Raw genomic sequence first — 12008 nt, 5'->3', positions numbered from 1 at the left:
ACTCCCAGGTAAAACAGCGCAAGCCACAGAAGGGACCTGTGGCTTAGGAGAGTCACGCCGCAGACGTGGCCTCAGGAGATTGCTGGGACACAGGGTCACAGACTGAAGCCCAGTCAGCGGGGTCCTGTGAAGCCCTGGCAGCAGCACAAGGGCTGGCTGATAGCAGCTGGCTGCTCTCCACCTCCCTCCCTTCCTTGCTTGACAGCGGCTGCTCAGGCTTATGTTGTGTTTCCTGCTAAAGACAAGGAGCCTATTGAGACCGACAGCAGGGCTCTGTGTGGCAGCAGCCAGTTCTGTTAGTATGGAGGAGGCCCGGCTGGAGGTAGGCCTGCAGCCCACTGCCCCCTGCCTCTGCCTGCCCCCGTCTCCCTGCCACCACACAGTTCCAGTCCTCCAGTGGCTCCAGGAGGCTGGACCAGCCCCATTCGTCCAGGGGCTTTGACCTGCCTGCTGGCCAGCATCCCTGACATTGGTTCAGGATGAGGACGATGGGGGTGGGGGTGTCGGTGTACCAAAGTGAATGATGAGTGGGACACCATCAAAGTCTCACTCGTGCCAGGGGTCCAATGATGGGAAAGCAGGCCAGGACACCGTTACCTCTGCCCAGATTCCCCTCCTCCCCGACACCAGGCAGCTCGGAAGGAAAAGGCACTTTTATTAAGAAAGCTTTGGCCAAGCCCCTGGGGGTGGGGGTGGGTACCCAGGGGCACCGGTACCCAGGGGTGGGACAAGGCAGTCTTGTTGAGGATAAATGCATGTCCCCTGGGATGTCCACAGGGGTGCGGGGAGACCATCAATACCAGCTTGACAGTGAGATAATGGGGCTGGAGAAGCTGAGGCTGGACCCTACGGTATGCAGGGGTGGCAAGGCTGAGCCTGGGGGTGTGGAGACCCATGGGAAGCAGAGACCAGCTCTACTCCAGGCCGCCCCGCCAGATCAACCCACTGAACCTACAGGCAAGGGGAAGTAGCTTCTGGTTGTGGCCAAAGACGCCAGGCCTTGACCAAGGAGAGGCAGCCTCAGTAGATGGGTTTCTGGACACCACACACACACAGACAGACAGACAGACACACACACACACACACACCATGAAACACACAAACGCCATTAAACACACAAACACGCACCAATGGTTCTATTTCTGTCTCTTATCTTTGGGGTGGAAGCACTCAGCAACTCGGTCAATGAGAAGTTCCCAGCTAAGCACTAAGCGCCTGCACTAAGCACCTGTAAGACCTCGTCCAATTGGAGAGGCCTTCCCACCTGGGGAGAGGGGAGGTGGGGCGATCTGAGCCAATGGGCGACCGCCTCCCGCTGCGCCGCTCCAGAGGACCATTGGAAAGCCAACCGAGACCGGGCCGCGGGCCCTCTGGGTGGGAGTAGAGCTGATTGGACCGGCCGCCCGGCCGCGGGCCGCGCACTAGGATCGGCGCTGGGAAGCCAGCCAGCTAGCTAGCCAGCTAGCCGGGACAAGCTGCGCGGGGCAGTGCCAGGCCTCTAGTTACAGGGTGGGCGCTCCGGCAGCTGCCCGGCTCTTCTTGCGCGGTGGCTTCTGTATAGGCGTTTTCTTGCGGGGGGTCTCGGGCGCAGGCGCTGGCGCACCGACATCAGCCTTCTCTGGCCCGGGTGCCTCCGGCTCAGACGACGCGCGGGCCGGCGAGGCGGGCTGCACGGAGCGCTTGGCCTTCTGCGGCGGGGCCGGCTTCTCCCGGGGGCTCTGCGCGCCCGGACACCCCTCGGCACGGCCCAGGCTGCGAGTCTTGCCGCGCAGCTCGGCAGCCAGCAGCGAGGCGGCTTCGGGCGCGCTGCGCGGGGGTCCGCCGGCGTCCGCGGACTCGGAGAGGCCAGGGCCGCGGGCTCGGGCTCGGGCTCGGGGCGGCGAGGGCGCGGCGGCGGCCTCCTCGGGCGACCCCCGGGCCCGCGACGCAGGGTCGCTGGGAGTCCGTTTCCTCTGGCTGGGACTGGGCGCAGCCTCAGAAGCGACGGGCAGTGGTGAGGGCGTACGGGCGGCGGCTGCGCCGTGCTTGCTGTGTATCCATGACACCTTGGGCTTGGTGGCAGGGTCCGGCGGCGGCGGCTTCCTGCGCTCTGGCGATGGCGACAGCGAGAGACCCCCCGCCTCCCCCCAAGCCCGGGCCGGTCGGGCCTCTCGCCGGGCCACTCGGGCATACAGCGCTCCGCCGGGCCCCTCCACGCTAGACGCCGAGCGCTCGCTGTCTGAAGACACCGGGAAGGGTGCCGATTCCTCTGTGGGTGCCTGAGTGGTCAGCGGCGCAGGGGGTGACACCAGCCCCTCTGCAGGGGCAGCTGGGACCTCCGCATCCCGGCTTTCGGCCGCTGCCTCTGCCAAGGGAAAAAACACATGGAATCCCCTCTGGCCTGTCCAGCCTCCGGACACTGGCTCCCACCTACAATCCTTCCTAACATCTCCATCCCACTGGGTGCTCTGACCAGCCCTGGCATTCACAACTCAACCATAAACCGACTTTACAACTCCCGGTGTGGGACCACACAGAGGGGCACCCGGGTCTCTGCCCCTGCCCCATGCCCCGGGTCTAGGGAATCACAATCTAATTCAACCTTCCACCTCAAAGGAAATTCCATTCATCTTGAAGGGTTGGATTTAAGTTCGACCCCTGTGACAGGTCTCACATGGAATGATTTGGAGAGCCAATCCTTCCTCCTGCTGTCCTTTAGATCTCTCCTATGGTTACTGCTACCCCTTCACCCACCCAGAGACCTCACCCCCTAATGAATCGGGGGTATCCTAACCACCTCCCCTAGAGCCTCACACAGGACTGGTTAGGCTCTGGCCACTCCCATCTAGTACCATCAGTCCACCCCGGAAGTAGCGCTGCTGCTTAATTGGTCCTTACCCTCGTGGGGCACGCAGTACACTGGGCCTTCGTCAGTGGTGTCAAAGGAGGAGAAGGAGGCTCTGGAGGACCACGAAGGCGAGGGCTGCTCCAGACCGGAAGGGGGCTCCAGAAAACTGCAGTTGAGTGTGTTATCCAGGTCGTGGTGGGCCACTGGGGGAGGAGTGAGGCATGGCTGCCTGGGCGCACGCCTCCCCAACCCGGGCCCCTGGACACAAGCCATCAGCTGCTCGCTTGCCATGATGACCTAGTCACCAGCAGCAGCTCTGTCCTCAGGCTGCCGTGACACAAGGCCAGGACGGCTAGCCGGGTCAGGGGAGACCACCGTAGGGTAAAAGACCAGGCAAGCAGGCAGCCGGGGTTCGGGAAGAGGTTGGGTGAGCGTGCGCAAAAGGATCTGACAGTGGCACTCTGGGCCCCTCTTGCCTTGTGGGACCCAGAAAATCTTTGATCCCCTGCCAGCGGGGTGGGGGCTGCACCCACCGGGTCTGGCCCCAAGGGAGGCAGAAGGCTTCATCCTGAGGCTGCTGCTGTTCTCCCTTTTAAAGGATTTTCTCTTATCTTTACCCCCCCAGGAGGCCCCACCCCCAGTTTCTAAACTAAAACAAGCGGAAAAGAGAGTGAGACTACCGGTGGATGTCAGAATTGACCAGCCCCAGGTTCGGGGAGGGGGAAGGGGGGGGTAGGGGGCCAGTCAACCAGCCCCAAGGGACGGGTTCAAGGCACTGCCGGCCTCCTGGCGGGAAGGCACTTCCCAAGCGCATGCACTCGTTACCCAGCAGCTTCACACGCACCAAGCGGAGCCGGCACTCCACAGTCTGGAGAGAGGACCTGCGCCAGGATCTCCGCCCGGGTCTCACCGTCGCACCCCCACCCACTTTCCTGAAGCCTCCTGCTTCGGAAGGTGTTTCCCACCCAAGACCTTGCCATCGGAGTCCTTACCTACGACCTTGGGCAATTTCTGCCTCCGGAGTGGGATCCGGGGCAGCTTCATGCTGATGCGGCTGAAGCGCCCGCACAGCCTTTGCGGGGCTTTCTTCCTCCCCAGGGAGAGCTCCCTGCAGCGGGTCGGGGTGGGGAGCAAGGAAAGGGCAGTTGGAGGTACTCCCGGGAACCGAGGGGGCGGGACCTGAGGCCAGGGAGGGGCGGGGCCTCACCGGCGGGCGGGGTCCTTGCCGCGGCAAGCGCAGCAGCAGCCCAGAAGCGAGAGCAGCAGGCCCAGCAGCAGGGCCAGCAGCGCGCCCGCGCCCATCACACCCTTGCGCTGGTTGGTCTCTGCGGGAGGAGGAGGGGAACAGGGTCAGCCCGAGCCCCGAGTCACGCTTTCCCTCCCTCTGCGTCGGGACGCCCCTCACCCAGGCGGCAGGCGCCGGTGACCGGGTCACAGGAGTCTTCGTGGCAGCTGCAAGCCTGCGCGCAGTCCACGCCGTGGAGCCCGGGCGGACACGTCAAGTTGCAGCTGCAGGGACGAGGGGGTCAGGGCGGGGTCTCCAGCTCTTATTTCCTAGGAGTGAAACCCAACGCCCCACTTCCCGGCACACAGTGCGGGCGGTCCGTTTGAACCGGAACTTTGGGGTACGCCTAAAGCAGGCGAGGTATGGGGCCTCGGCGAGGTATGGGGCGTCCGGTGTGGACCCAGAGGGCCCTCCTAGAGACGCCTCTTCCGTCAGCATAGCAGTCCCTGGGACCTCCCGCAGTAGGCCCGCCGCCCCCGCAGGCTCCTCCGGGGACCATGACACTCACTGGGGACCGTGGACACCCGGGCTACACAGGCAGCGCCCAGACTGGAAGTCACAGTGGCCGTTGCCGCAGTCCGCGCACACGAAGGCGCAGTCCTCCCCGTAGGTGCCATTGCTGCACTTGGTCTCGCACCTTGGGAGGCGGAGAAGGGCGGTGGGGGGGTGGGATCGTCCGTGGGGGCGGGGTCAAACGGAGCCCTAGGACCCCAGGCGGAGGTCTTCACGGAGGGGTGGGTGGGGCTAGGGTGGGGCAGGGGGAGGGGGCTGCTCACCGGTCTCCGATCCAGCCCGCGTTGCAGCGCGTGCACTTGCCGGTGACGTGGTTGCAGGCGTGACCGTCGCGGCATGGTGGGCAGCGCTGGCCGCAGCCTTCGCCGTAGAAGCCCACAGCGCACAGCTGGTCGCACTTGGTGCCGTTCCAGCCCGGTTCGCACGTCAAGCAGCGGCCCTCAGCCACCGTGCAGGGTTGCTGGCCTTTGCACTGGCCGCATCTGGGGGGAGGGGGGAGGCGGGAGGCCATGGACCGGGCTGGGCCCGCGGGTCGCTCTTCCTTCTCCCTCCCTCTTACCCCCCCCCCCGCCCGGGGATTGCACTTACCGGCGGCGGCAGCCCAGGCCGTAGAAGCCCGCGGGACACGGCTCGCGACAGTACTTGCCGCGGTAGCCGGGTTCGCAGGCGCACGTGCCGTCCACCGAGTTGCAGCGACCGCGGAAGCACTGGCAGAAGCGCTCGCAGCGGGCGCCGAATGTGCGCTCCCGGCACTGGCAGCGGCCACTCTGCTGCTCGCAGGGCGACGCGTTGCAGGCACACTGGTTGTTGCAGCTGCGGCCCCACCAGCCCGCGTGGCAGAGGCACGCGCCCGTCTGGGGGTCGCAGCGCGACGTGGCGCTGCAGTAGCACGCACTGGCACACTGCGCGCCCCACCAGCCTGGCTCGCAGCGGCACGCGCCACTCCGCGGGTGGCAAGCGCCATGCTGACACTGGCACGCGTGCTCGCAGCGCGCGCCCCAGCGGCGCGCGTGACACGTGCACTGGCCTGTCACATCCTCGCACTGCCCGTGTGGGTGGCAGCTACATAGCTCTTTGCAGTCCGGGCCCCAGAATTGGCGTGGGCACTCTGCAGGGGCAAGGAGGGTACCCTTGAAACCCAGAAACCTGGGTACTCTTCGGCAACAACCCTACCCAATGTGTTGCTTTCCTGTGCTCCCTCCTCCCTCCCTGGCCTAGGAGACCTATCGGTGTCCCGTCCTCAGATCAGACTGCCCCACCCCTCAACCCAGGCTCCCAGCTCAGGCCTGGCCCCACCCCACCTGGATCCGGGCCCCACCACCCAGCACCCACCCCGTCCCACCCAATGCTCACTGGTGTCGCAGTTTGCGCCGAAGTAGCCGTGACGGCAGCGGCACTCGCCGGGCCGAACGCACACCTCATTCTCTGAGCACGTGGAGTTGCCCTCACACACCGCTGGGAACAAGAGAGGGGGCCTGAGCGCTCAAGGCATAGGGCCCCTCAGGGCCTCCTCCTCCCAGCACCCCTGCCCGCCTGGGTGCCCTCACTCACCTATCCCGCACTCCTCCCCTTGCTGACTCCAGCCGGCACAGCACGTGGGCACCAGGGAACTGTGGGAAGAAGGAGGGTGTCTGATGCTGCCTGCCTCCAACCTCTGCTGCCCTGTAGCCAAGTGATGACCCTTGGCCCTGCCATGCAGGGCATTGTTGAAGGTATGGAAGGCTCCACCTACCCTCAGGGATGGTCCACCATACAGCCTCCATCTCCAAGGACTTCCTTTACCCACCCACTGAGCCTCCCTGCCCAGCCACTGTGACCATAAAACCCTATAGGACAGAGACCTGCCCCCCACAGGGTGTTGAAGGTTGTCAGTCTTTACCAGAGCAGACGCCTCATCTACCCACCTTTCTGACAGCAGCCCAAAGCCTCACCCAGGTTTCAAGTGTCCCAGAAGGAGGGGCAGCATGGAGGCTGGCCAGGACAGGTGGTTGGTTAGGCCTCCCCTAGGGTGTGGGGTCTAGGGCATGCTTGAGGGTGGGGGCCTGGCTATGTGGGTGTCAGGGACTGGAATGTGCTAGGACTGACTACACTATGACTTAGGGACATGTGGGAGTAAATACCAAGGCGAGTGGGCAACTTCAGAGAGAGGCAGGTGGGAAGGGGGAGCCCCTGGCGGGGGTGGATAGTACACGCTGTGTGAGGGGCCAACTCCATACCGAGGGAGCTCCGCAGGGTACATGTGTGGCCTGCTGCTAGGAGAAGGCATCTTAGGAGGGGCAGGAGGGCCAGATTTAGGGTGGAGTATAAATTAACTTCCCAGAGCCCTGGTGATCCAGTGGCGAAGGTCCTCAGCTGTCGGCCAGCTGTCGGAACCTACCAAAGAAGCAGTCTGCTTCTGTGACAATGGCAGTCTAAGAAGCTTTCTCCTCTGACCTGTAGGACGGGTAGGAGGCAGACTGGACGAATGGCAGTGAGTTCCGTTTGGTTATTCAGTTTGGGCTGTTAACCACAAGGCTGGTGATTCAGGCTGAACTGAGGGAGAAAGGCCAGGCAGTCTGCTCCCTTAAGTCTGATGTAAGGCTGCTCTGAGTCAGAATCGACCTGGTGACAGTGACTTTGGAAGCCAACGTTGACAATGACTCCTAGAACTGCCCATGTGGGTTTCTGAGACAGCAATTCTTTCCAGGGTTGGAAAGGCCCAGCTTTCTCCCCCCAGAGCGGCTGGTTGTTTTGAACTTGGGACCTTGCCGTGAGCAGCCCAAAGTGTAACCACTATGCCACCAGGGTTCCTTGTGGTGGAGTTTTGGGTTTCCTTGATTTGGTTTCATAACATGATGTTACTCAAAACCTCAAAAGCAAACCCAGTGCCACTGAGGCGATTCTGACTCACGGGAACCCCCTAGGATAGGGTAGAAAAGTTTTGTCTCTTTCCAAAGGAGGGGCTGGTGGATTTGAATGTCTGACCGTGTGGATTGTAGCTCAACTGCTAACCATACACCACCAGGGCTATGCGGATGTTGCTCTGGAGATGGTAAATCCTACTGTCACACTCCGGGTGGAGGCAGGCTCCACATCCACAGTCCGCTGGGATGCCTGGACACAAAGGTTTGGCATGAAGCTGTGAGGGCCAGGCACCGGGCGCAGGGGCTGTGCCCACATATGTGGGCAGAGAAACCTTTGAAGGAACAGCCACTGGGTGTGCTGGGACCAAGGGCTCATCCTTCACACAGATCCAAAAGGCACAGGCATAGAGTCTAGAGTTGCTTGATGCCCTGGTGGAGCCCTGGTGGTGTACTGGTTATACATGTGGGGCTAACCCAAAGGTCTGGTTCAAGAGCACCCGGGGAGAAAGAAGAGGTTTGCTACTCCGGTCTAGAGTTACAGTTTCGGAAACCCACAGGGGCAGCGCTACCCTGTCTTAGAGGGTTGTTATGAGTCAGAATCGGCTGGATGGCAATGAGGTGAAGGGTGCCCCTAGTATCCAGAGAAAAGAAGACTGTTCCTTTGGAAGCATCTGAGTCTAGAACCAAGAGGGGTGGGTGGAGAAGGCCAATAGGGGAGATCTCTAAGGAGCCTAGAGGGGTGGTGGTCATGCAGTGGTTGTCAGGTGACATGAGTGTATCCTACTCAAACTGATGACACTCCTCCAGCCATTCCCCAGCTCAAGATACTGGCCACACCCTGAAAGGGTCACTGATTTCCCCCCAAGGGAAAGCCCTCATGCACTCAAATACAGATTGTCCCTCAGGCCAGAGATGGAACCTGAGGAAGGAGGAGAGACATAGCAAGGACCCAGCATGCTTTTCACAAATAAAACCGGAAGCCAGAGACCTCACCCAGCTCTTTTGGGTGACCTGCCCAAGCATGTCAACAGCACCCCATTCCTGTCCCCTCTAGCTCTATACTGGGGGTCCCTTCCTGTAGGTGCCCCCCTCTCAGGTGGCCCTGAATTGTCCTGCGGCATGACCTCCCTGGCCCTGGGGTGAGAGCACCGATTATAGGGCCTCCCCAATGGAGGCGGTTCCTGTGTCTGCCCACGCCACGGGGTGTCACCCGTGAGCCCCAGGTCCCCACTGCAGAAATGGAGCCTAAAATTAGGAAGGAGGATTGAGAGAGTGGCACTATGGGCCACGTTGCAGCACATGACAGCTGGGTATTTTCCACGCAGTCAGGGAAGCTCTTAAGAACACAGCATGTTCCCAGGCCAGGCTGCCATGGGGCGACCCCAAGGGTCCATCCTTAGTTCTGTCATGTGCCACCAGCATGTGCTACCAGGACCCCGTCCTCCACCCACCCCCACACCCCTTGTCTGGTATCTGCTCAAAAACCTCAGTCCAGCCACTACCCCTTCCCTCTCAGCATGCCTGCTCCTCTGTGATTTCTCTTGGCCCATGTAGTTGCTGGCCCCTGGGAGGGGACCTGTCTAAACTGAATTCCTGAGACACCACATCTCAGGTAATCCCTGTCCTTTTGTCCAGGAAGCTAACTCCCAGGTAGCATCCCGTGTGTATGTGTCATACACAGTCCACACAAGAGCCACCAGAAAGCAGCTGACTCTGCCTTCAAAATGACATATAGAATCCAAACCTCCCGCCACCTACTGTGCGGGCCCCCATAGCTGTCCACTCTCTCCCTGGCTTTCTACCTGGTGTACCTTTCTGCCCCAGTGCCTGTTCACATAGCAGTCAGGCTTATCACCTCCTGGGGTCCCTATAAAAACTAAAAAATTCACTGCCATCGAGTTGATGCCGACTCACAATGACTCTATAGGGCAGAGTAGGACTGCCCCATGTGGGTTTCTGAAACTGTAATTCTTTATGGGAATAGAAAGTTTCATCTTTTTCCTTGGAGCAGAGAGTGATTTTGAACTGCTGACCTTGCAGTTAACAGCCAAACTCATAACCACGACACCACTAGAGATCCTCTGGAGCCCCTGGAGCCCAGAAGAACACCCAGCCTCCACATCAGACACCCCCTCCCTTGTGGTTGGCCCACCCTCCTTTCTCAGGCCTGTCACCCAGAAGTCTCCCTGGTCTATTCAGTCACATAGTGGTGCCTTCTGGCTCAGGGACCAGCATTCCCACATCCACAGGGCTCCAATTTCCTGCAGGGACCTATGGTGGGTGTCCCCAGACCACCCCACAGGAAACAGTGACCCCAACCGAGAAGTCCTCCCCAGCATTGGGCCTGTGTCTTCCGGGGGCAGGGCTGTCTGTCTCTGCTGCTGTAGCTGTCCTGGACACAGCAGGTGCACAGGGCAGGCCTGCACACAGTAGGTACACAGGTTTATCTGTTGAATGCCCTCATCGGTCATCCCAGCTCCTTGCTCTGCACTAGCAAGGGCCTGCCTGTAGCCAGAGAGGGTAAGGAACGAAGAGGCAGGGGTTGTCCTTAGGGGTTTCCCCAACTCAAACTCATCCCACACAGGACCACAGGTACCCTTCGTACACCAGGGGTAGGGAGTGTTGGGCGGGGATGATCCCGTCTTAACGGCGGCCAAGGCACGCCCAAAGGGGTTAGGGACGCCTCCGGGGAGAACTCCATTCTGAGCTCTCTGGCCCAGCTTCTCCTAGCAAGGGAGGTGGGAGTCCTGGATTCCCCAAACCAGGCCCCCAGCGGCCTAGCCAGGACACCCCCATCCTGCCCAGGCCCTCCTTCCCCTGGGGAGGTCGGAGCAGGCTTTCAGAGAATCGCCCTCCCCCCCTATTCCAGGCCCGTCCCGCCCGCAGCCGCATTCCTGGGACGCGGGAGGCGGCGCGGCGTCGATGCGAAGCAGATGGCTGGCCAGGCCGGCCCCCGCCCCTGGGGCGGAGCTCGGGCGGGGAGGGGTCTCCGCTCCTCCGGATCCCAGCTCGGATACCCCGCGCGCGGCCCCCTCGCCACCCCTTGTCTGCCTTCGGTGCCTGCGGAGCCCTGAATGCGGGGCCTCGCAAGCGGCCAGGGCAGCGCAGCCTGGGGCCGCGCGGTCACCTCTCCCTCGGCCCGCCCGCCCGCACGGCGCCCCACGCGCGAGATGCTCTGGACCTCGTCGTGGTCTCAGAACCGGTGCCCAGCTCCCCGGACCCCTGTGCCCACTCCCGGTCTCCGCGACAGCTCCGGCCGGGCTCCCGGCCCGCGGCCGCCCCCGCTCCCAGGTCCTTCAGCGCACCTAAGGTCCTAACCCGCAGGTCCCCGACGCCCACCACTGTCCACTCCTGCTGTCGCAGCGCCCGCTCAGCGCAGCCTCCTTCGATCCCCTCCTGCCTGTTTCTAAGACAAACGTGTGCGTTCAAACGTCGCCTGTCCCCAAACTTTCTCGCACTGTTCTGGCTGCCTCCTCTCGGGGTTCGCTTGTCCCCGCCCCCCTGCGCCCCCTCAAGTCTCCACCTCCGGCTCCGGTCTTACGATGCTCAAAGGCGGCCGTTATCCCTGCCCCGGCTGGTCCCCACTCGGCCCGAGGATCCCTACGTCCCAGGCTTTCTGGAACCACGGAGTGCAAACCCTCCGGGCGCCCACCCCTAGCCCGATGCTCACTTGCGGTCGGGCGCCGCAACTCGGCCTGGAGGGGTGCTCAAGGGCCCGCGTCCCGGCGACCCCCTCCCCCCACGCCCACCACCGGTCCCCCGTCCCCTCCCCCAGCCGGGCCAAGCCTACCCCGGCGCCCGGCACACGTTGCGGCCGCGCGGGTTCAGCTCCTGGGGCACCGCGGGGCCGGGCAGCAGACCGAGCAGCAGCAGCAGCGGCGGCAGCGGCGGCGGCCCCTCGGCCCCCCGGCGGCGCGCCGGCCCGGCCCCCCGGGGCCCTGCGTCCTCCATCAGGCGCGGGGCAGGCGCGGGGCGGGCGCGGGTGCGGCCGCAGCGAGGGCGGCCGGAAGCGGAGTGCGCGGCCGGGCGGGGGGCGGCAGGAGGGGCGCCCGGCCCGGCAGGAAATTCCACATCAGCTCCCTGATCCCCGGCCAGCCGCGGGCCGGCCAGGCGGCGGCCCGCCCCGCGCGCCAGACCCCACCCTCCAGCCGCGGGGCCGCCCCTTCCCGCGCGCTCCGGCAGGCTGGGCGGCCAGCGGGCAGGGGACCCCCACGCCGGGCTCTTGCGGAGGAAGGGCCCCGGGCCCGCCCGAGGCCCGGCGCCTGGGAACCAGCCAAGATGAGGCCACCAGCCCCTGGGAGGGCCTCACGATGCCAGCAGCCCCAGTCCCAGCAGCGCGGGCCCCACGGAGTGAGCTGGAGCCTGGGCCTCGGCCAGCGCGGGTCAGGAGATCTGGGGGCACAGTGGGTCTGGACTCAAGGCTTGGGGACAGGGTAGGGGACTGTCCACAGGGATGGAGGCAGAATGACCAAAGCAATGGGACAAGTCTTGGGCACCGAGAACACACAGCGCACAACCGATCCAAGAACGTGATGGAGAA

The 12008-nt window shown here is 63.3% G+C and overlaps 1 protein-coding gene across 1 annotated transcript; it reads right to left on the bottom strand.

The window, feature by feature from the left end:
• Nucleotides 1-638: 638 nt before the first annotated feature.
• SCARF2 (scavenger receptor class F member 2) lies at nucleotides 639-11477 on the bottom strand. Its single transcript, XM_075533878.1, has 11 exons — nucleotides 11259-11477; nucleotides 6177-6235; nucleotides 5979-6080; nucleotides 5214-5733; nucleotides 4889-5107; nucleotides 4621-4749; nucleotides 4233-4336; nucleotides 4035-4152; nucleotides 3820-3935; nucleotides 2878-3030; nucleotides 639-2344 (listed from the first exon to the last, which is right to left on the bottom strand). Exons 1-11 carry the CDS (start codon nucleotides 11417-11419, stop codon nucleotides 1503-1505), a joined length of 2523 nt encoding a protein of 840 aa, XP_075389993.1. The 5' UTR covers nucleotides 11420-11477; the 3' UTR covers nucleotides 639-1502.
• Nucleotides 11478-12008: the final 531 nt, after the last annotated feature.

The sequence above is a fragment of the Tenrec ecaudatus genome, chromosome 16 (assembly GCF_050624435.1).
Source record: "Tenrec ecaudatus isolate mTenEca1 chromosome 16, mTenEca1.hap1, whole genome shotgun sequence".
Taxonomy (NCBI): domain Eukaryota; kingdom Metazoa; phylum Chordata; class Mammalia; order Afrosoricida; family Tenrecidae; genus Tenrec; species Tenrec ecaudatus.
Note: the sequence above shows the minus strand (reverse complement) of the source record. Positions and strands in the feature narration are given on the sequence as shown.

Coding starts and splice junctions, on each gene's coding strand:
- SCARF2 (XM_075533878.1), bottom strand. CDS start 11,419: ATGGAGGACGCAGGGCCCCGGGGGGCCGGGCCGGCGCGCCGCCGGGGG. Junction 6,236..11,258: donor AACGTGTGCCGGGCGCCGGG/GTAGGCTTGGCC, acceptor TTCTTCCCACAG/TTCCCTGGTGCCCACGTGCT. Junction 4,750..4,888: donor GCGGGCTGGATCGGAGACCG/GTGAGCAGCCCC, acceptor CCGCCTCCCAAG/GTGCGAGACCAAGTGCAGCA.